The sequence below is a fragment of the Myxocyprinus asiaticus genome, chromosome 33 (genome assembly GCF_019703515.2).
Source record: "Myxocyprinus asiaticus isolate MX2 ecotype Aquarium Trade chromosome 33, UBuf_Myxa_2, whole genome shotgun sequence".
Taxonomy (NCBI): Eukaryota; Metazoa; Chordata; class Actinopteri; order Cypriniformes; family Catostomidae; genus Myxocyprinus; species Myxocyprinus asiaticus.
The window spans coordinates 23,397,733-23,421,338 of NC_059376.1; the positions used below are offsets into that span (position 1 = coordinate 23,397,733).

The 23,606-nt window shown below is 37.5% G+C and overlaps 1 protein-coding gene across 2 annotated transcripts in view; it reads right to left on the reverse strand.

Annotated features, from left to right (window-relative positions):
- Positions 1-23,606, reverse strand: part of LOC127424244 (serine-rich coiled-coil domain-containing protein 1-like) — a 121,876-nt gene that overhangs the window by 37,195 nt on the left and 61,075 nt on the right. For both annotated transcript variants that reach the window (XM_051669249.1, XM_051669250.1), the window contains exon 9: positions 22,249-22,326. In XM_051669249.1, the coding sequence (XP_051525209.1) occupies positions 22,249-22,326 (78 nt within the window). The remainder of the gene's footprint in view (positions 1-22,248; positions 22,327-23,606) is intronic.

Consider the following 23,606-nt stretch of genomic DNA (forward strand, 5'->3'; position numbering starts at 1 on the left):
CAAAGGAAAATTTCATAGATCTAATTACATGCCACAGGGAGCTAATTATATATAAATATATATGAGAAAGTGGGTGAGAGAGAGAGAGAGAGAGTGAGAGAGAGAGAAATCAAATCTGTAATTCCTACATTTGTTCATCCTATTATCTAGATTGTTTTACAGGTTAATAAAATAGTAATGAGCAAAACAGAAGTTGGAGAACGTGTTTGAAAATGTGTTTGAGCAGGAACAGGCTTCAGTTCTGCAGTCTGACAGAGAGATGGAGAGATTGGGAAGTGAAGCAGGAGATGCTAGAGAAGGCTGTGGGTGGGTGCCTGTCACACTGTGGTGTGGACGAAGAAAAAGAGAAACTCAAGTATATTTTACTGCCAAGAATAACAAGGGAATTTGAAACAACTGCAAAAAAATGGTAATCTGCCACAAGCTTTAATAAAAGAACACAGACGTAAGGCTGGTCCATAAATTATTTCCCATCTCATGGCAAGAAATCCAGATGAAGACAGTGTGAACCCTGCAACTCGTGTAAATTAATATATTCATTGATTTCTGGTGTTGCAGTTCATGTAGGCAATGGTAAGGCCTGTATTGCAACATCACAGCGAAAGACTGAGTGTCCTTCCTCAATCTGTCATTTCAATTTACAGCAGTTTAGTTTTCATTCCATGACTGTTCATTTTCATTTTTTTTTTTTTTTAAGCATGTTTTCTAATTTAAGATTAGTTTTAGTTTTTTTTATATATTTAGTTTTTACTTTATTTTTAATATTTTAGGGCGTGAGTGTTTGGTGATATTATTTAACACACTAAATTTCTAAGGGACATCCATTGTTATCTTGATGTTTAATTAAGGCGGGTTGTAAAGGATTGAAAAAAATATTTTATCAATGTATCTATTTTTCTTTTCTTTATTATTTTGTTAACATTTTACAATTTGGTTCTATATGATGACATTAGTTAATGCATTTTGTTTCAATGTGTGAACAGCTTGTAATGCAACTTAAAAAATGAGCCCTACCCAGACTTTCTAGGTTGCCTATTCAAGCCTGTAGACTGATTTTCATGCTAAGGGAGTGGGTCGGTTTTGCTGGGAAAATCCAAAGGATGTGTCGTTTATCTGCGCTCCTGAGAGAGAGCTCCCTCGGTGCTTCTCTTCCTCTATTCAACAGTGACAACAAACTGCAACACTAGGTAACGTTATCTTAGAGATGGAATCCAGAAAACGTCCAGCTCCCAGCACAACACCAACTCAGAGTAAGCCAAAAAAAATAATAAATAAAAAATTATCAACTGAATCCCGTCTGGTTAAGCGGGAACATGATCGTAGTCGAGCGAAAACTAGAGTGAACATCGGCATGGTATTTGATTCCTGGAGGGGCCTTCGTTCGGTTTTGGGGATCAAATCCGACCCTGAATTGCCGTTCTTCTTATTGGACAGGTAAGCTTACATAACTGCAAAGCATGTGAAATACAGTGCCACAAGGATTGATCTGTATAATTTTAGCTAACTTGATCTTGCCTGCTAACGCTGACGAATTGTAAGCTACCTTGCTTCGTAACATTCAAATAATTTCAACGATCTTCTCTTTATACTAAAAGTCAGGTATACAGGATAAATTTAAGCAAATACGCTGGTTTCTTGATTGTAGTACAACATATGACATACAAAACATACAATAGTGCAACATAACAGTGCAGTGTAATAGTAAACTGTCTGGTATAGTTCGGTAGTATGTAGATGTATGTGTGTATCAGTATGCTATACTAGCTGATAAGTAGTTTTAGTTTAGTCTCAAAGTTTGAAGTAAAACAATCATAACTGTTTAATTTTAATTATGCTACCTCATCTGTCAGCATGATGCTGGAGAATCACGTTCAGTCTCTTTGTACATTACATCATTGTTTTGGCCGATGCTCGCTCGCTCACGTCCCTATGGAATGTGTGCACGAGCGCAAGCACGAGCAACAGGTAGCTGGCTGCAGTTCACTTTATGGCCACAGGTGTCATTAATAACAAGGGTTTCTGAATCTTACATACAGCACCTTTAAATAAAATGAATTAATGCTTTAAGTATTGTTCATTGTTAATAGTTCATGTTAACTGCATTAACTAATGTTAATGTATACAACCTTAATGTAAAGTGTTACCTTTTATTTAGAGTCATGAAAATGTATTTTAGTTTGGTGTCAGTTTTTTAATATATATATATACACTTAAAAATTGCTGTTAATTTACTTCAAAATATCAACAGTATAATCCTGTTATTTTTAAATGCAGTACATTACTGTTAATTTTGGTTGGTTAAATGACTTAGACGTTATATTACGGTATTTTACAGTATTGATTGCTCAAAGGAAAGAAAACAGTACTTTACAGTATTTTTTGCATTGCATTTTGGGAACACAAGACTACAGTGAGCCCACAAGTGTTTAAGGGGTGATTTTTTTCACCCATCTTCATCTTCTGAATTAATAGGTGAGTACCCTTTTGCTTTGTTTTTAGCATAGCCATAAAACATTACATTTATGTTCAACTCATATTGTGCTGTGATAATGATTTTGGTAGCCTACCTGCCATCAGATCCCAATATCAACTAAATAAGCTGTTTGTAACGTTATATTTCTGTCTTTAAGCCCAAGATCTTTGTTTCTTTTACTAAAATTGTTTTCTTTAAGTGATTTGTTGTCAGATTGAATAATGCACTGGATTTGGTTTAAGTTGTTAATTTGCATGTCAGATTTGAGATTGGAGTCTGAGCTGACACACAAAACAGTGCAGAAACACCTCTCAAGCGGTCAGTGTGGTCAGATAACGTTAACAACTTTAACGTTCAGATCTGGGCTGCAAATCGCAAAAGCACTGTAAGCTTAAATAGGTTGTAGAAACCATTGGTGAAAATACTTTCTACAATCTACTTACGACGAAGTCGAAGTATACAATGCTTTTGGGAAACGCAGCTGTACAGTTGATAATGTTAAGTTTTATGCAGGGATGCATGATATTCCTTCTCTTTTAATCTGAAAAGATTGGTGATACTGGAATTGTGTCTAACTTTTTAAACACTTGTTTCAGTGGGAAACCAACTGTAACTGTGACACCGAGCGCAGCTGGATTTCTGAAAAGGATCTTCCATATTACAGGGTGAGATTCATAAAAACATAACTTCTTTTTATTCTGCGAAGTGCAGCCTTCAAACAACGTTGCAAATTTTATTTAAATAATGTTCCATTGTTGTCTCTGTAGCTGAAATGACGTTTGTGTTCTGATGATGATAGAAAATCATACACATCTGGCATGGCATTAAGGTGAGTAAATAATGATTGAATTTTTATATTTGGGTGATCTATTCCTTTAAGAAAGCTCTCCTGACACTAATTATGAATACACACATTTGTTTTTCAGGTGTTTCATCGGGATAAATCCTGAGAGAGGCACCAAGGCTGGACGAGGCAAAGTCCTGTCAAAGCATACGGGGAAAGTCGCCCAGAAAAAGATGACATCAGTCAACCCTCGTGTCTCCAGTCTACTAAAGAAACTAATGGACTTTGAGTGGGACTTTATATAAGTCAGTGAACCCAGTCATTCACACACACACACTCACTCAACTCACTCAAACTCACACAAACACTCACATACGAACACTATCTCACACACACACACACACACACACTCTCTCTCACACACACACACACACTCAACTCACACAAACACTCTCACACTCACACAAACTCACACAAGCACTCTCTCACACACACACACACACACACACAAACAAACACTCTCTCACACACACACACTCAATACACACAAACTCACACAAACACTCTCACACACACAAACACTCTCTCACACACACAAACACACACAAACACACACAAACTCACACACACAAACTCACACACACAAACTCACACAAACACTCTCTCTCACACACACTCAACACACACTCTCTCTCTCTCACACACACAAACACACTCTCTCTCACACACACAAACTCACACAAACACTCTCTCTCACACACACTCAACACACACTCTCTCTCTCTCACACACACACACACACTCAATACACACAAACTCTCACACACACACAAACACTCACACACAAACACACACAAACTCACACAAACACTTTCTCAGACACTCACACACACACACACACACAAACTCACATAAACACGTTCTCAGACACTCACACACACACAAACACTTTCTCAGACACTCACACACACTGTTTTAGTCATTCATTCTGCCACTTTCTCAGTTATTTACTGAGTGTTTGTGTCCAGAGTTCAGTGTTTGGACAGACAGAGATTTGTTATTATTTGTTATAATATGTATTTATTATTTATATGGCTGAAATGTAAGTTTATTTACCCAAATCAGCTTTGGGCTTTGTTTTACCAATTGCCTTATAATTTTGTACAGATGTTTTGCAAGAATGGTGTTTTGCAAATAAAGAGAGTTTTGAAAAGACACTTTGAAGCTGTATTATTTGTCTTAAAAGTTTGTCACTATTTCAAAGGCTACATTTATACACTATTAAAACATGGTATTTTTTATTGCAAGACTAAGGAATAATTTATTAAATCACAAGGTTTAGAAAAAAAAGTAAACACATTGTAGTCCTTTTTGCTAGCAGTCCATTACTCAATAGCTTATACAGTAGCATGTAGTGTATTTCTACTGTAGTTTACAGTAAAATCCTGCAAATATACCTCTTGTGAAAAAGTGCAAATAAACAGTAATTAACTGCTAATCCTTTTGTCAGTATTTTACTGTAAAGGTAGTAAAATAACAACGTCATGCTGTATTTCCAAAAACAGTAGCAAACTGTAAATTTCAGCTACAGCAAGATACTGTTAATTTTACAGTAACTTGCTGGCAACCCTGCTGCCAGTTCTTTACTGTTTTTTTACGGAAAATATTTAACAGTGTGTGTATACACACACACACACACACACACACACACACACACACACACACACACACATATATATATATATATATATGTGTGTGTGTGTGTGTGTGTGTGTGTGTGTGTGTGTGTATATATATATATATATATATATATATATATATATATATTTTTGCACGTTTAAAGGGGACATATTATGCAAAATCCACTTTTTTGTCTACAGGTCAAAAGCATGTGTCCCCAGCTTGTGTAAACAACCACAAAATATGGTAAAAGACCATCCCCTCGTTTCTTGCCTTTCACCATCAATAAAAAAAAAAAAAAATGTCTCCAAATGAGCCGTTCAGGTTTGCAGCCCCTTATGATGTCAAAAGGGGACAGGTACCACACATGGCTGGCGAAGAGATCTACCCTCATTAAAACTTGAGCGAGCAGCGCACAGTCCGCCATATTTATCTCCTCGCTAGAGCCGCTTGTGCTAATTCCATAACAATGAAGCTGTAGCTCTGTTTCAGTTACGATATAAACTGATTGGCGTCCTCCACAGTCCCGCTTGAGTGGTCAAGTAATGAAGAATTTCCATGTAATAAAACCGGTCATTATTTAAAAAACGATTATGATAGTGGTATTTTCGACAGCTATATCTGTTTTTCATTTAAAGCTACAGACACTAAAACAGCCCGTTTGGAACAGGGCTACAAAACAGGGGTAAAAAAGGCATGGTAGAATAAACGACCTGTTAGGTATTTTGAGCTGAAACTTGACAGACACATTCTGGGGACACCTGAGACTTGTATTACATTGTGTAAAAAGGGGCATAATATGTCCCCTTTAAGTTAACAATAACACAGTTCTAAACTCAACTTGCCTGCAGAAGAAACAATTGAAGGCATCATTGATCGAATCAACTCTGTCATATTTCACATTGCTATAGGAACACAAATATTCTGAAGGGGAGTTTTGCAAAATCATATTTGTTTCCCAGCCAGTATGAGCAGAGGAATGTGACTTTTCTTCCTCTGAAATTACACATACAAATCACCGGCACAGAGAGCAACTTTGATCAAAATAAATGTGCGTTTCTGATCCTCATTACTGCTGAATGTCACCGTTTATATTATTATTTATGAACTTTATTATGGCACAATGTTCCTGACTCTCCTAGCCATCTGTCCACAGTTAGGTGTTGCTTGTGCTTTCTATTATAGTGGCCCAGGAGAGGGCCGAATAGGCTGGACCAGCACTCACCTTCTGCTAATGGTTGCGAACACCCTGCGTCTCCAGTCGGCCCTGTCCACGGGGACTCAGACCTTCTGTCAGGGCTTAGAATCACAGTTTTTCCCTTGACAAAGTTATCATCGACATGTTTACACAGGATAGTGGTGCTAAATAAAAAAATAAAAATAAATACAAAATAAAAATACAAAAGACCTGCTATTTAGAAAATCCCAAAGGAAAGAAAAGGTAGCCTCATTTCCAGATTGTGCAAGAAGCTTATGAGAACATATGAGAATGAGTATGATTTTTGAATGTTGAAATAATTGGTGTACCACCTCAGACTGTAGATCAAAATCAGTCTACAGGCTTTAATAGGCAACCTAGGAAGTCCGGGAAGGGCACATGTTTTAAGTTACGTTACAAGCCGTTCACACATTGGCCAAAAAAAAAGGCGAGTATTACATGAAAATTGTTACATATTGCACCTGTAATATTCAACATGGCCAGCAAATTTTTTTATTTTTGCTCCGTTGAGGAAAATAGATAAAAAAATAAATAAAAAAAAAAAGCCAAAGCAGGAACAACTGATGCGTGTTAACAATCAGCGTCAGCATACATTGAACTACGAAGTGAAGCATCAGCTTCTGTCAAACGTTATAACGCGGCAAGAGATCTTCTAAACTGAGATTACAACCTCTGCGTTTTTTTACCATAGGAGAAAGCGTAACAGTCAACTAGCGTGTTACGACAGTAAATTACAGTTTACGTTTACCATACAAATGAATCGTGACAGCCATAAACTGACACCTACCTGTCGCAAATTTGTCCATGACTTCTCTTGCAAAACAGTCATTTTATCATTGTAAACACCACAAATAGTTAATTCCAAAAGGATTCTTTAGTGTAAAACATGTTGAAGATTAGCAGACAGGCGGTCGATTCATTAAGTGATTAGCTGTTTCCTCACAAAAAGCAGTTTATTCAGCACACTGAAGCATTTCCTCCATAGACATCCATTAAAAATAAAAATGGCCTCGTCTCCTCGCCAGTGTATTGCTTATAGAATGTCTCTGGGATTGCCAAGTTATGTATTGCTTTGCTAACCTTGTAGGCTCCCCTTGATAGAAGGGCTGTGACGCGGCACTCAAAGTTGAAACAATTTCAACTCTTATTGCCGCTAAGCTTTCGAAGTGTCAACCAATGATTACTGGGCAATTTGCATATATGCAAATTCTGTCTATACAATTACATGTCTAACTTAACCCTAAAATTATTTTCACACACATTTTTGCCTCACTACTGATGAATTTTAGAATACATAACAACTAGAAATATCTATAAAAATGTCAAACTTTATGAAGGGATATTGTATGTCTTTTTCTTAAATACTGACCTCAGCTCTCAGAACATTCTAAGACCCTAGCATAAACGAGTCCTCTTATTGCTTTCAGCAATGAATGTAATGCAATGTATCAAAGCAATTGCCAGGACTTATTTCTTTTCTCCAAATACAATATGTATTTTCAATATTTACTGTGCACACCTCCCAGTTTCTGCCTGGCCAACTTGTAAAATCATCCCTCCGTAGCTCTTTCCGAAATGCTTGCCATGAGGAGGGCAATGCGGTGCTTAAGCTGGCATTCAGCAGAGCATTGACACCCAATGCGAGTCATGTGGAAGCTGCTTAACTACTTGTTGGTGGATGTTCTCATGTCACTGCAGCACCAAAAACACAGACTCACCTGATATTTTTTTCAACAGAAAGCCCAGATGGAAGGCCACTCTAATGACTAGCCTCATGTGTTGCTGTCTCTCTATTAACCTCAAAAGCACTCTAAATCTATATCCCTTGTGTGTTAAACCTAATCTATCCTCTTTTTTGACTATCACAAATTCTCTCTCACTTGCTCTGTCCACCATCCCTTCCCCCATCACTCTGCTTTTTCACACGATCCCTCTGTGACTGGTCTTCTTCTACCTGATTTTCTATCTCTCTACTGTTCTCCCTGCTTGCAAGTTGAACCTGGATATAGCCGTAAGGCTATGGCAGCAGGACGTAAACAGAAACAAAACAGCTCAGATGATGTACATCCTCCTTATTAGGCTAAATGAGAGCCAGTAGAGAGAAAGATGTGGTAGCTCAGACCACCTGACTACATTCTGGCGCCCATCCAGCTCAATCTCATCATGTGCATAACGGCACAGAGTGACACTTAATTATGAACTGTGAGACACTTCAAATGCTCGCTTGCCATCACAGCACGCAAACTCCCAGAGGTGGTTATCAATGACACACTCTTGATGCTGGTTGAGGGATAATGTCTAATAGAGAAGAGGAAGAAAAAAAATCTATTTACATACTCTCTCAAATGATTCTGGATTGATTCCAAAAATCTGAACTTTTAAATTAATTATAAATATTCTGATTATTGAAAAGCATTTACTATACACCATACAGAAGCAGCAGATATTAGTTTATTGCATCAGCTTTTTTGTGTTTGCAGGTCAGAGCACAATTTGTCAACGAGCCACCTTAACTCACAATTTCGTCTCAAATTTGCACCCCAATGATATTGCTGAAAAAATTGAGATGCAACAAGAATCGCTTTGGAATCTGATTGTGACTCCTTGAATAAAATTTTTATCAAATTGTGAGGTGCCTGTGAATAGATTCACAGCCCTAATGGCTAATGCAAGTAAAAAAGGACCACCGGGGTCTGAAATTCCAAAGTCATAAATAAAAGAAATGAACAAACAAGGAGGGGTTCTGGCAAAAACATTAAAGAAAAAAGCTGGTAAGGGACAGTGTTCTGCTAAATAAACAGCCAGAACAAAAGAATGCAATACAACTTATCTATGGCCTGCGGTTCTTACACAGCCCACATTCGCTGGAACAGTGTCAGTTATATCCCAGTTCCCATTTCTGTTAACAAATAGGTCAATATTGCCATATAACAGAAACAGATACTCTCTTTTTGTGCATTTTTTTTTTCACTTTGCATTACAGCAGACACAATTGTAAACATCAATATAAACAGACAAAGAGGATCAAAGTGTCGGAGGCCCCTACCTCTCAGCAGAAAGCTCCTCCACCTGAGTAAACAAGGGGCTTTCATCTTTTCCCCATTCCGGTCGCCCTGGGTACACAGAGTGCTGGGTACCACTGTCTCCACTGTCTGTGTGAATTACAATGCTACAAACACAGTCTATGTACGCGTATGGTTCTGTGCGATCTCTCAAAATGTTATTTTAAAACGGTAGGTCTATAGGATTTAAGGGAATATTTCACCTAAAAATGAAAATTCTGTCATTATTTACTCACCCTCATTTCATTCCAAACTTGTTTGACTTTCTTTCTTTTGTGGAGCACAAAAGGGGAATTTTTCAGGACTATTCTGGCTACTCTTTCCATATTGTGAAATGTAATGAGAACTGGGGCTTCAAAATTACAATTAAGCACCATATAAGTTGTCTATATGGCTTGTAAGGGTGCCTATCAGTCAGCTCCTTAGTTCAGTAGTCAGGGCATTCCCAGAATGCACCATAAAAACCAGGGAGCATAATTGCTGATAGTGTTGTCAAAAGTACCGGTACTTCAGTACCAAGTCGATACTAAAATAGAAAAGGTGTAACGATACCAGTGTTTCTGCAGTACCGGTAGTACCGAGCACCGACTATATCCAGTACCAGTCCGTGAAATATGACTGACACACGACAGCTTTAAAATGCTCACAGGCTTATTTTGAACAAGTGCTCGGTAATTCCTTTTACACTGAAATGGACAATTAATCCAAGTGACATGTCCTAGTGTGATTTATTAAACTGCTAAAGGCTACAATCTTAGCATGGATGAACTGTGTACTTTAAACGAATGTATAAATCCAACCGCTCATCCACCAGAAACTCCACAGACATTGAGAATCATTCACGTTGTTTGAGATGACAGAGCAGAGCACTAATCCACTGTGAACCACGCAGCATGTCAAATATATTTTATATTTAAAATCACAGCATTTGTGCTTTAATCTCAGCTAAGCTTTATTTATATAGCATTTATAACAACAGAGTTGACCAAAGTGATTCAAAGTAATACAATTTAAAACATAACATTTCAAAATTACCACATATACAACACCAGTAATCTAAAATACACACACTCCAAAACTGTGTCCTACATTTCATTTGTCAGAATATGTAAACCAGTGTAAACAGATGAGATTTCAGACCTGGCTTAAAAGTCTTCAATGATCACACTGGACCATGTAGTTTATCCGGAAAAGTGAAGCTTCCGGCGAAAAACACATGTCATAATAAAAGCACGATTCAAAATAAAAGCTAGATGCTTGAAATTGAAGAAATTAAAAACATTTTTGAATAAAAATATATTACAAATGTATAGTAAAATGTAATATTCTCTGTAGTAATGATAATAATAACAATAATTAATAAATTGTTCACAAGCAAGGCAGCTGTTGAATAAAAGTTTGACAAAAAAATGCAAAGATACACTATATTGCCAAAAGTATTCGCTCACCCATCCAAATAATTGAATTCAGGTGTTCCAATCACTTCCATGGCCACAGGTGTATAAAATGAAGCACCTAGGCATGCAGACTGCTTCTACAAACATTTGTGAAAAAATGGGCCGCTCTCAGGAGCTCAGTGAATTCCAGCATGGTACTGTGATAGGATGCCACCTGTGCAACAAGTCCAGTCATGAAATTTCCTCGCTACTAAATATTCCACAGTCAACTGTCAGTGGTATTATAACAAAGTGGAAGCGATTGGGAATGACAGCAACTCAGCCACGAAGTGGTAGGCCACGTAAAATGACAGAGCGGGGTCAGCGGATGCTGAGGCGCATAGTGCGCAGAGGTCGCCAACTTTCTGCAGAGTCAATCGCAACAGACCTCCAAAGTTCATGTGACCTTCAGATTAGCTCAAGAACAGTGCGTAGAGAGCTTCATGGAATGGGTTTCCATGGCCGAGCAGCTGCATCCAAGCCATACATCACCAAGTGCAATGCAAAGCGTCGGATGCAGTGGTGTAAAGCACGCCGTCACTGGACTCTAGAGCAGTGGAGACGCGTTCTCTGGAGTGACGAATCACACTTCTCCATCTGGCAATCTGATGGACGAGTCTGGGTTTGGCGGTTGCCAGGAGAACTGTACTTGTCTGACTGCATTGTGCCAACTGTGAAGTTTGGTGGAGGAGGGATTATGGTGTGGGGTTGTTTTTCAGGAGCTGGGCTTGGCCCCTTAGTTCCAGTGAAAGGAACTCTGAATGCTTCAGCATACCAAGAGATTTTGGACAATTCCATGCTCCCAACTTTGTGGGAACAGTTTGGGGATGGCCCCTTCCTGTTCCAGCATGACTGCACACCAGTGCACAAAGCAAGGTCAATAAAGACATGGATGAGCGAGTTTGGTGTGGAAGAACTTGACTGGCCTGCACAGAGTCCTGACCTCAACCCAATAGAGCACCTTTGGGATGAATTTGAGCGAAGACTGTGAGCCAGGCCTTCTCGTCCAACCTCAGTGTCTGACCTCACAAATGCGCTTCTGGAAGAATGGTCATAAATTCCCATAAACACACTCCTAAACCTTGTGGAAAGCCTTCCCAGAATAGTTGAAGCTGTTATAGCTGCAAAGGGTGGGCCGACGTCATATTAAACCCTATGGATTAAGAATGGGATGTCACTTAAGTTCATATGCGTCTAAAGGCAGGTGAGCGAATACTTTTGGCAATATAGTGTATGTTAAAAAGTTATTTTTCCACTAAAAGTTTTAAGAATTAATGATTAGACACCATTTTGATGATTAAATTTAATTAAACTTTAAAACATGTTCTGGAAAATAATAATAATTACTAAAATAATTATTAAAAATAACTAAAATTATGTGTTCAATAGCACATTATCATACTTTTGCTGTGGTACTGAAATTGGTATCAAGAACTGTGAAATTTCACTGGTATCGGTACCGACTACTGAAATGTTGGTACCGTGACAACACTAGTTGCTTATTATGTTCCCTTACTGGAAACGTTTTCATATCGTCTGAAGTCATTATAGGACAAACACAAGTATAAAATTATGAAGTCAAAGCCTTATTTTCTCTTTAAAAGATAAGTTGTTTGTAATATCTTTTATCCATAATGTGCATGAAAGGTAAACAATCTTTTAAATATGAGAGGTTTTAGAAGAACATTAAAATGCACTCCTTTGTATGGACCGTTTTTATGGTGTTTTGTCACTGCGGAGCTTGACAACCCCAGTCGCCATTCACTTTGATTACAGCTATATAGAAAAAAAGGGGCCAGGATGTTCTTTAAAAGTTATCTTTTATGCTGCACAGAAGAAAGTACATCATATGGGTTGGAACAATTTGAGAGTAAGTAGATGATGACAGAATTTTAATTATTGGGTTATTTTTTTCTTAATAAGTTATGGAAACTGAACAGATAGACAAAACATTACTCATCAGACCAAGGTTGTTTTTGAAGTACTGGCACTGGCTGAAGCTGGAAATGAGTAATGCATGATGGACAGATAGAAAGCTTCAACTAAAAACACAAAGAGAAAATATGCAAAAAAAAAGTGTCTGTCGTACAGATGGTATTTCAAAGCATTCCTTAAGTGGCATTTGTAAGTGTGGCCATCCAAACAGGATGGCTGGTGTACATCCAAGTGCAGAGTATCCAGCAGTGCACAGTGATAACCTGCTGGGGCGTCAGGCACTTATATGAGGGGCCAAAGGAATTTTCGTGTAGCGTGCAAGGAGACCCGGGTTCAAATCTCAACCTAAAATGTATTTTCATTTTTTAATAAACCAAGAAAAAAATGCAACAGACAGCCAGTGATCAGTTGTCTGGAAAGAGCAGCTTTCTTTTTTCCTTTCTTTCTTTTTGCATTTTGAAAACAACTCGTGTTGTTTCGTGTGACAGTGTGGATAGATGATGAGAAAATATTTAGTTTAATGCAAATGATCTGTAGAAGGTGTGACTCGACTGGACTGACCAAATTTAGACGTGAATGTGCGACTTCTGGCACATTATTTTAGACAAACACTTTCTACCTTCGATAATCATGTAACTTAATTTTCAGAGACACAAATATGTTTAGGAAGTTGCATCTAAAACCCGTTTGGCTCCAAAATCTGAGTAAGCACTTGGATAGTCATGATGCTTGTGAAAACCTGCGCTGAATATTTGAAAGAAAAGGAACCAAGATCAACAGACAAGATAATAAAAATATTTTATAAATATTATATATATATATATATATATATATATATATATATATATATATATATATATATATATATATATATATACATACATACACACATACATACACATACACACACACAAAGGCAGAGAGAGGCAGGCAAGAGTACAGGTTTGTGCTGGGGTTTGTGGACATTGAGACAAAATGGCCATCCTAGGGCTGCAACTAACAATTATTTTTATAATCAACTAATCTAACGATTATTAGAACGATTATTCAACTACTCGGGCGATTATTGCAAAAATTAATCATTAGCTCTTAACCGACTATTCAGCTTGTGCATCGACTTAAAAAGGTTGTATTAAACATGCTTACTAGGGCTGCCCCTGACCAAAGATTTTCCTAGTCGACTAGTAGGCATTCATTTAAGCCATTAGTCGACTAGTCGCACGTTTATAATATTAATTACTTAAATATATATTTTTGGGGGGGCACCAGAAAATGGTTTGAGTTCCAGGGCTGAGAAAGAACGTTATTAGTAACATTGCTAACGCTGTTCTACATTACAGAGAAATACTAAACCGTAATAATGAGCCTTTAAAATATACATTTTACAAGCGCACACACGAAACGAGCCACAGTGACACAGGCAAAAGCGGTAATGATTCTGAATGTGTCGGAAAAACCAGCAAGGAGACTGTCTGAATATTTTGTGAATTTATAGAGAGAAATGCACATTAGAGTTGTGCCGATAGATGATGATCTCGGGATCGACGATGGTCAGAGTGATCACCAATAGCTGATGCCTTTGACGATGTCAAGATTATATTTGGCCCATTTTCCCATGTATTAAATTGTTATTATTATTATTATTATTATTATTAGGCTATTTTTATTATCAAATAAATATTACAAATAACTTGTCCATAGACACACAGACACGCGCTTGAAGAAACACTTTATTATATTATTAAGAACAGATGACAGAAAAGCCGTCTATGCGCATGGATGATGCGCTGATACAGAGGCGTGCAGTCTCGTGAAACACACGCATGTAAAAGGTTCTCACTCACTCTTTGTTTCTGTCTCCTGAATTTATTTTTTTGTGCAAGAACAGTATCGTATATGAGTGCTGCAAATTACCTCAGACATCTCAGTGTATATATATATATATTATTCTTTTATCACTTCATTATTTTATTTGCTTTTTCATTTCGTTTGGAGTGCAAATTGAATTTAGAAATTGTATTTGATTTAAGTTTTTCGTTTTTTAATAAATTCATTTAATTTTCAATGCAAAATCACTAAAGCAAGAATATTCACCGATCCCTCAGCCCGGGGGTTGCCGATGTAATTGGATATTGCAATATATTTATTTATATATATATTATATATATATATATATATATATATATATATATATATATATCGTGAAGGAGGGAACAAAACAAATTTATTCACACACATGATGTATTTTCCCAGACAACGAAATACCCAACTGGTAGAGAATGCACAAATGAAGTTGGTTCTTTGCCAGAGAGATGTTGACAACTGTTGCAAAGCCATCTTTCAAAAAGTTGAACAACACACATTTTAATTGCACTAATTTTTTTTCCAGTTTCATTTATTTTTTATTTATTTGAGCTAAAAATTCAAAGTTCAAAGTTTGAAATCAAGGTGTCTTGCTTTATTGTGTAGGCTTAACCCTAACCCTGCTTAAAGAAAATTACCCCATAGTACCACCTAGCATCCAATCAGCGGTAATGCGGTGTTCGTCAGTTTTCTGGAGTTTTTTTCTGCGACCAATCAAAAGAATCAACTTAGAAGACATTCAGACTTGCTTTCAGAGAATGTATCTTGAATAGGCCTATAAGTGTATTTTGTATACAAGTGTATTTTTTCACTTGTTTACACTTCTGCCAGTGCAGTAAAGACAAAATATATTTATATTCAAGATACATTCTCTGAAACAAGTCTAAATATCTTATATGTTGCTTCTCAGGTAAATGTATCTTGTTTTAAGGATTTTTAGATATTTTATAATATTAAAATATTAAATATTATATTCAACATTCGCCAATAACATTTTTATCTTCTGTAGAATAGCTCCTAAAGTAAATGTACGTAAGGAGTTTTAGATATTTATATTGGAAAAAAAATGTTTTTGCATTGTATAAAATGGGGTAAGACTACACTCTCTCACCTTTTTGTTCACTTGATTTCGATCCATCTTTATCTCACAAAAAACAAACTCTCTCTTCTTAATAGTGCCGCGTATCACAGATTTTTTTCACGATAAGATACACACTGTGACATATATTATAATCCACTATATCGCGATCCATCACGTTATAACGTAGCTGCAGCAAGCGCGCGCAAGGGATGAGTGTCTCCGCACGAGACAGTGTATTAGCCGGGAGAAAAACTGAAACACTCTCACGCTGTTTTTCATGCGACTCATATAGGCGGCTCTGAAGGCATAGAGAAATGTCAGTTTCAGAGTTTGTGCTTATTTATACAAACCACTTCCTTATTATTTGAACTTTAATAAAGGATGCATTAAAGACATAACGCCGGGGTGTATCCTTCTTAGATGCTCTGACAGGCAAGTTTGCTTGAGCGGAATGCCAAGTACGGCTCTGCTTTATTTAATGTCATGACCGCACTGCTTCTGTATTTACTTATTTTGCATTTTTGTATTATAATTCCCTCATACTCTGCGATATACATCACCTTAATCTGTTTGGAAAGTTTGGAATGTGTCTGGGCTGTGAGTGGTTTTCTTCCTCTCCTCAATCAAATGCGAGCTGAAGTGCTGCTCTCCTGCGTCATCATTAGCATTTCAAATTAGCTAATGTTGTGTTAAATGAGATCAAACGGCTATTTGACAACGAAAATGTTTGTCTGTCAATTTTTTATCATCAACATTATCGATAACTTTGACTAATCATTTCAGCCCTAGACCATACAGAAAGAAAGAGGGTGTGTAGACCAGTTGCCAAACCCTGGGTGGCACAACAGCATCCCATGCTTAGGTGGAAACACCACGAGTGACCACAACACAATGAGCGAACACAACTCACATGGCCTCCTACATTAGGAAACGGCAGGTGCGCTGACTAAAGCATGGCCCTGAAAGCAAAGCATATATCTTTGGAGCACAGTTTGTCAACAACCACACAAAACACATACACAGGAACAACAGACAACTTGGCCAGCAAGGAAAGCCTTGAACTTCAATCTGGAATTGTATACACATCATTAATTCACCTCACCTATTTACCGTGTCTCATTAATGCGCTGGCCCAAGTTTATCTAACTTCTCTCCAGGTCACTAAATCCATTGGCGATGTTTACAATGCTGCCAAATTCAGAGACAGATAAGGCAGTAAAAGTTGATAGGTTAAGGTAAAACCATCATGAAGAATGACTTCCCTATTCAGAAGCCTAATCACCCTGGGCCATTTCCTCCCAGGAGCAAGTACATGGGGTTTGCAGAGTGCCAAGGGCAGGCGCAGACTGCAGTGTTCCCACAGCTTAAATTACATAACACTCAGTGTTTAAAATTAACACCCGCCAACCCGCCAAATGTGGGTAAAAATCGGCCATGGCGGGTAAGTCTGTCACTCTTACTTACCACTTTGGCGGTGTGATGTTTTTTCAGGGTTTTTCCTGCAATGAAAATTCTGTTAATGTCAGACGACTCAGAGCTGCTGCCGAAGGAAATTTAATGGTAATCAAGCCTCTCATAACTTACATGTGCATCTGTGTGAGGGGAATGAAGCGTGCTTTCGTGTGCACCACCGCAATGCATACCAGAGATAAGATTGCCAGAGCTCTGGAACAGCGCAGAGCGAAACTTGCATGATTCAGTCGCGCTTCACTCAATATTGCGGCAGCCGGTGGAAAGCACAAAACTCGTGTGACCCATTTGAATTCTACAGAGAACATTCTAGTAAAAAGTATTATGGAGGAAGTCAAACCTCTCAAACTGCTAGACAGCACATACATTATAAACAGCACTAACTGGGTAAAGATGAGGCAAATACATCATCAGTTTTTAAAATACACATCATCACCCTCAATTATATATTTTTTTAATGCAGTAACACTAACAATGGGCTGCAGCATGACTCTGTGAGACAGGGCGACCCCTAATCAAAATGAATCTAAATAAATAAATAAGCAAGCCAAAATGAATTGAAAAATAAAGTGATGCATGAAATTATTTAGGTCCTCATGAAACAAGCAGGAAACAAGCCTCTCAGCAGGCCTGGCAAGGAGAGCTGAAAAACAGAGCAGTGGGTGATGTCCAGTGTGTTCCATTAACAGGTGTCCTCTAGCTATATGGAGCTGACCACTGATCAATCTCGCTCACTGGTACAGATCCAACCGTTTGGGCATCAAGCTTCAAACCCGACTTATTCTGTCTGGAAGGGGTTTCCATTTGGCTAAATATTCAAGTATTTCAATAAGAACTGTCAATTCTATAAAAAAGACTGATGATGACTGATAAAAAAGATTTATGACCAGAAGGGAAATAACACACACAAAAAAAAAAAAAAAAAAAAACAGAAGCTAATCCATAAACCTTCATACCTCTGCTACGGATGGGAGGAATGCCAGAGTAAATGAGCGCTTAAGTGCTTCTTCATTTAAATAGCTGAGCGGCAGTGAGCAGGGCAGAGCTTAATATTAACTGGCTTAAACCAGCATAATAAAGCAGAGTAAACAGACATAACAGTGCAGTCAGGCTTCTTATGGAATCAAAAGAAAAGGTCTTTCATCAAATTTTGAGGTGACCATGACACTGGCTTATTAAATCTACGGCTACGTTCACATAGTCAATGTATGGAATGACAACCGTATTTACTAACAGGTGTGGCTCTCGAATTGTCCTGCTCATACAACAGCTTACAGGAATGGTTTGAATACTGTCTGTATAAATAGCCAAAGTCAAGCCCCTTTATTTCTTGCGATAGCCACAATGCCTGTAACCATAGTAACAGAGACTAAAGTAAATGTAAAAGAAGGCAACTTCCAGAACTCCAGAAAGTCTCACTACAATTGAAGCAATGTTATTAATAAAAACGTGCAATCAAGGAACTAGTTCATCCATCAAAACAACCTTAAGTGGCTTCAGATACTTTTAATTTATTTATAACAGAGTGTAGAGTGCAGGATTTGGGTTGTGCCCAGACCACAAAACTGATAGGAGCAGCTCATCAGATCCATAAAGACAGCAACTGGATCTAAGACCTTCGGATGACACACAGTTCAGTGAGTTATTGGAACAAGTAGGTGTGCAGTGCAGAGTGGCTATCCCACTGTATGACGTGACCAACATCTCGTTGTCCAGTGCGGTTTCGTTAACACAGAACAGATCACCTGAACTAAACATGAACATTTTAAAAAGTCATTTTGATATAAAATGTGGTTGTCACTCTTGTTGATAACCAAACTGTGTGAGAAATAATTGTATTTAGCACTCTAAAACTAGACTAAAACAGTGCTGCGGGAACGTGGCAAATGTGTTGAATTCTATATGAATGTATTACTCAGCTAATAAGAGTTTCAGCAGTGCGCTTCAGAGCATTATACATAATTCTGCAGTACTACGCATCATTTCTCATTCTCTTGGACAGATGAGCAGGCTGGCCCTTGTCCATCTAGCTGTGTCTCTTTGTCCTAACAGGAACCCCTCCTCATGAACCTGCTCCTGCCTGCTGTGCGTCAGGCCAGTAGAGACAGAGAGGACTTGAGAAGTTTTTGTGAGACAATGGCAGCAAAAAACACAGAGGATCCAGCATGTCCGAAAGATGTCAGTCTGGCCCTCTGGTGCACTGTGACTCAACAGAGGGCACCAAAGCCTTTCTTCCTCTCCCTTTCAGCTAATTAGCTCAGCTGGAGAGAGAAGCAGGGTGCTCCAGAAAAAAAAAGACGAAAGAAAGAGGAGAACGAGGAGAAAAAAAGGAAACAGATGACCTCCTCCAGTTGAAGTAGCCTTCGAAATAGCTGACCCACTTGTAGACACACTTTCAGATATTTGCGTGTCCTCAATGTGGTAACCCATATAGCGGCGTAGTCTACATAGGGCAGGGTGGAAATGCTAAACTCAACTCGCATGCTGAGCGGGGGGGAAAGAATGATGGTGTGTGTTGCATTCAGAAAGCCTGAGGGTCTTGTGCGTGTGCATGTGCAGTTCCTCTCTGTGCTCATCCGTTGCCGCCACATCTGAGGTAGACAGGAAGATCCACCTACATCCTCCCACACGATCATTTCCACGCTGGCTGTTTTTGGCATCACAGCAAAAAAGATGCTGGCTTACTGCGTAAATGACGCTTATCTAATGAAACAGCTATATAATGAGCACTCTAATATTTCAACTTTAAGAGCACTTTTCATCAACAGCATTCAACGCTGAGGTCTGATGGAACGGCAGCACATTAGTAGTGGCGCTATAGAATCAGAATGGATTGTCAAGCAATTTGAAAAAAGCCATCTGGATTCAAATCACATACACATATTAGCTATAATACAAGGCACAATGTCTGGAGAGATGTTAAATGCCAGGGGGAAAAAATGGACCATGTCTCCACACGTGTCCAACTAAAAGCCATTTCAAAATAAAAAAGGGACTAGATGCATACTGATGTGGCCACTGTCAAGCCACTCTACCCCTGGGACGTAAAATATGACAGATATCTTGAAAGAAATCGTTCTTCTTAACCATCAGTGAACTAACAAATTCAATTTATTAAAATGTTAATATGCTCATCACAAATACCACAAATGCTGAAAGAACTTTAAAAATTCCAAAGAGATTTATGAGCCGGGGGGGGGGGGGAATCTATTAAGTGTGTGCAAATAGCTTTTTCATCAAACCATCAAATGTACTTCTGCCTTCTTGTAAGTATTCCAAATTGTTTAAAAAAAGTTTACTGACTGGGTTTTGTAAATGTCTCTGATGCTTTAATCTCTCAGTTGCATTAATCTCTGTTAATGAGTCATTTAAAGTTTGATGTGCTTAAATGAACACAGCTTGCTGACTCACTATAATATAGCATCATCATTTGTTGTTTGTGCACCATTAAGAGGCGCCTGTGGGAACAAGCAAGCACCTACATTTCATTCCAAATATAGTTGTTAAAATATATGTCTACATCAGTGTTTCCTAAACTTTTTTGTCCTTAAAGTGCTAAAGCCACCAAACCAGAAATGGGGTTATTTTAACTCGTACTATACTGGATATCATTTAGCATTATCTTTAATCTAGGGCTGTCACTTGAAAAAAAATGTAACAGAATTAATTACGACATGCCGATTAATTAATCAAATTAATTGCAATCACATACATCTTTATTTGCTGAGAAAGGCCCTTAAATAAAGATAATTCATATAAATAATGCATTATTATTCAAATATTTATAAATATAATACACAGGGCTTACGTAGGGCATGCACGTTGGGCACACCCTCTAAATATATAATACGGATTGAAATTCAGTTTTAAATAAATTGCATTATTGTGGCCGATGAATAAAGCATTGATTAGACAATACAAAAAGAGGCTTAAGAACTCAATATATTGTTTGTTTTATTCTCATTTCATTGAACAAGACTACAGTTGAACGCAATCTGTTTTGCATAGAGTTAGTCAATGTGTCCAGTTCTCAAAGTATGCGTTCCATCTGCACGTTTTTTAATTCTCGTTCTATGTACGGTACATGTGCGTGCCTCACATGACGGACATGTTTGGAGCATCTCACTGGTATTCAGCGTCATAAACGCTGCTTTTTTTAGGATGCTTCGCACACCTGTTGTGCTTCCTACTAAGTGAGCGGTTCTCATTTTGTGGCTGCGCTGCTTGTGATGTCTGTTGTGATGCTTCGACACGGCTCGTAAAAACAGATGTACTTCATACTTGAATTGCTCGTATGGTAGGAAAATTTGTACTTTTATTCTAGAATTTGATTAATGCGTTAATTTTTTTAACACTTTATTTTTATATAATTAATCACACTAAATAAATGCGTTAAATTGACAGCCCTTTTAATCAAGTAAAAGAAAACAGAATTTTTTTATTCAGTATTTTTGTTTCATTTACCAGTTCAAATCCCTAAAAATAGCTGGTATTTTAAGTCCTTTAGGTTTTTTTTTCAGAGAAATCTAACAAAATTTAGTAACACATATTTATTAAAATGTATTACAACAAGAAAACAATATTTGCCAATGGGGAAATAAATATAAATTTGTTTTCCCTTTATGTTTCTATTTTTTACCCCATTTGGTAAGTCAAATTATCTTTTTTTAAAGATATTGAGACATTTTCACTGAAAAACAAGACACAAATACTGAGTAGAAAAAAAATAAAAAATAAAAAAAAATTCCAGGTACCTCTGTGCAGCCTTTATATACTATAGGCTATATGGGTGTATATACAGCTACAAGTGTCTCACAAACAGATTGACAGAACTTTTTGTCAACTTTTTGTTTGCATTGCTTTCTTGCCTTAAAAAGGAACTGAATGTGTTAACTACCAAAATATCATGACATTAATCGAGTTTAATTATTTTAATGTTTTGAAATTGTAATTTCCGTTTTATGGGTTTAACAAACGAAATCAAAATCCCCCCTCGAACTGGCTGAAGTACCATGGGGAACCACTGCTCCACACCAAATGAAACCACACTCTCCAAAAACCACTAGCTCATGATGTGAAATCAAATTTCAGTGCCTTCTGCCATTAAAGTCAGTGAAATAAAAAAATTAAAAAAAACAGATGTGGGAACCTGTATTCAATTAGAAAAACTAGACACAGCTCAGTGACCTCTGAACATTAGCAATGTTGTCGGGAGCTCTTGTACAGTTCTTTAATGGGTACTCACCTCTGAGAATAAGAAATCAGTCTGAGTGGTTTTGTCAGTTTTTTGGCAAAGAGATTTCTGAGCAGCACGGGTGGTGTCCTGTTAAGAAAAAGGATGTATAAAATAAAACCAAAGTATAGCATAAAAAAATTTGGATTATATTCATATCAGCTTTATCATCAGAAAATGTTGAGTCCCGACTTTGAATATCAAACAGCCTTAATCCCCCTCTCGGATGTGGCAGAATGGCAGACTACTGCAGCAAAATTTAGGGCAGCCATACTTCATAACATTCAATACAGACAGTAAAAATTGACAAAGACGAGCCTAGCCAGCAGGCTGCCAGTTTCACCAATGAGTATTTTTTACACTCCTAAAAATAAAGCAGAGGTTTGTGGGTGGCAGAGTCTGTAAAGTGATGATGTCAATGACCAAATATACTTTTGATCACGATTTCGTCAATCAGATGCCACATTATGCAGGTTTAAACATATGTTCCTTAATGAGTTCAGTAAATTCAGAGTATATTTGTCTTACATTATATAAAGTCACCATAGGAGTCCCTCTGGCTGAAACCCACATCACACATGAACTTTGAAACATTGGTTTATTTTGGATTTGAGCAACTGTAGGGAGCACTGTGTTATCAACAAACTGTTTTCTCTGAGAAAAAGAACTGTGACCTTCAGAGATGTGCTGAACACTACTGGGAGCAAATTTTCTGAATTCAGAAAAAAAAAAAAAAAAAAAAAAAAAAAAAAATTCACAAAACATCAATGCAAACTTGCAATCTTTTCACTGAAAATCTAGAAAGCCATCTATAAGTCTAGAAAACATGTAAATGTATGCAGTGCTGCAGCTGAAATGTTAAGTGTTGAGTAGGGATGGGAATCTTAAGAAATATAATGATTCTGGTTCCGATTCCGTCTAACGATTCTGGCTCTTTAATGATTGTTAATTCTAATGAAGCTATACAACAACAATACTATTTTTGGCTACATGTCTTTTTTTTTTAATTGAAGAACAATTTATTACAATTAAGCACTGTTCTAAATGTTAATCTTTAACTACACCGATTTAAGTTTACACACAAACAATGACAGTTCTAGGTTCATCTCAAGTCTTGCTGTTCATTGAATAAGTCAAGATCCGCTCTAACTGATTCAGTGAGTGAGCCATCAGATTGATTCAAACAGATATCTCATGAGACAGAGACTGATTTGTGAGCAATTAATTAAAAAGAACCAATTAAATAAATGTAACTTTTTTGCAAACTAGACTACACTAGTCATGCTGTATTATGTTGCTGCATGCAACCAATCAGAAAGATGTGATTTTTGTATGATTTCCCAGCTAAAACAACTTAATTTGTCATGGTG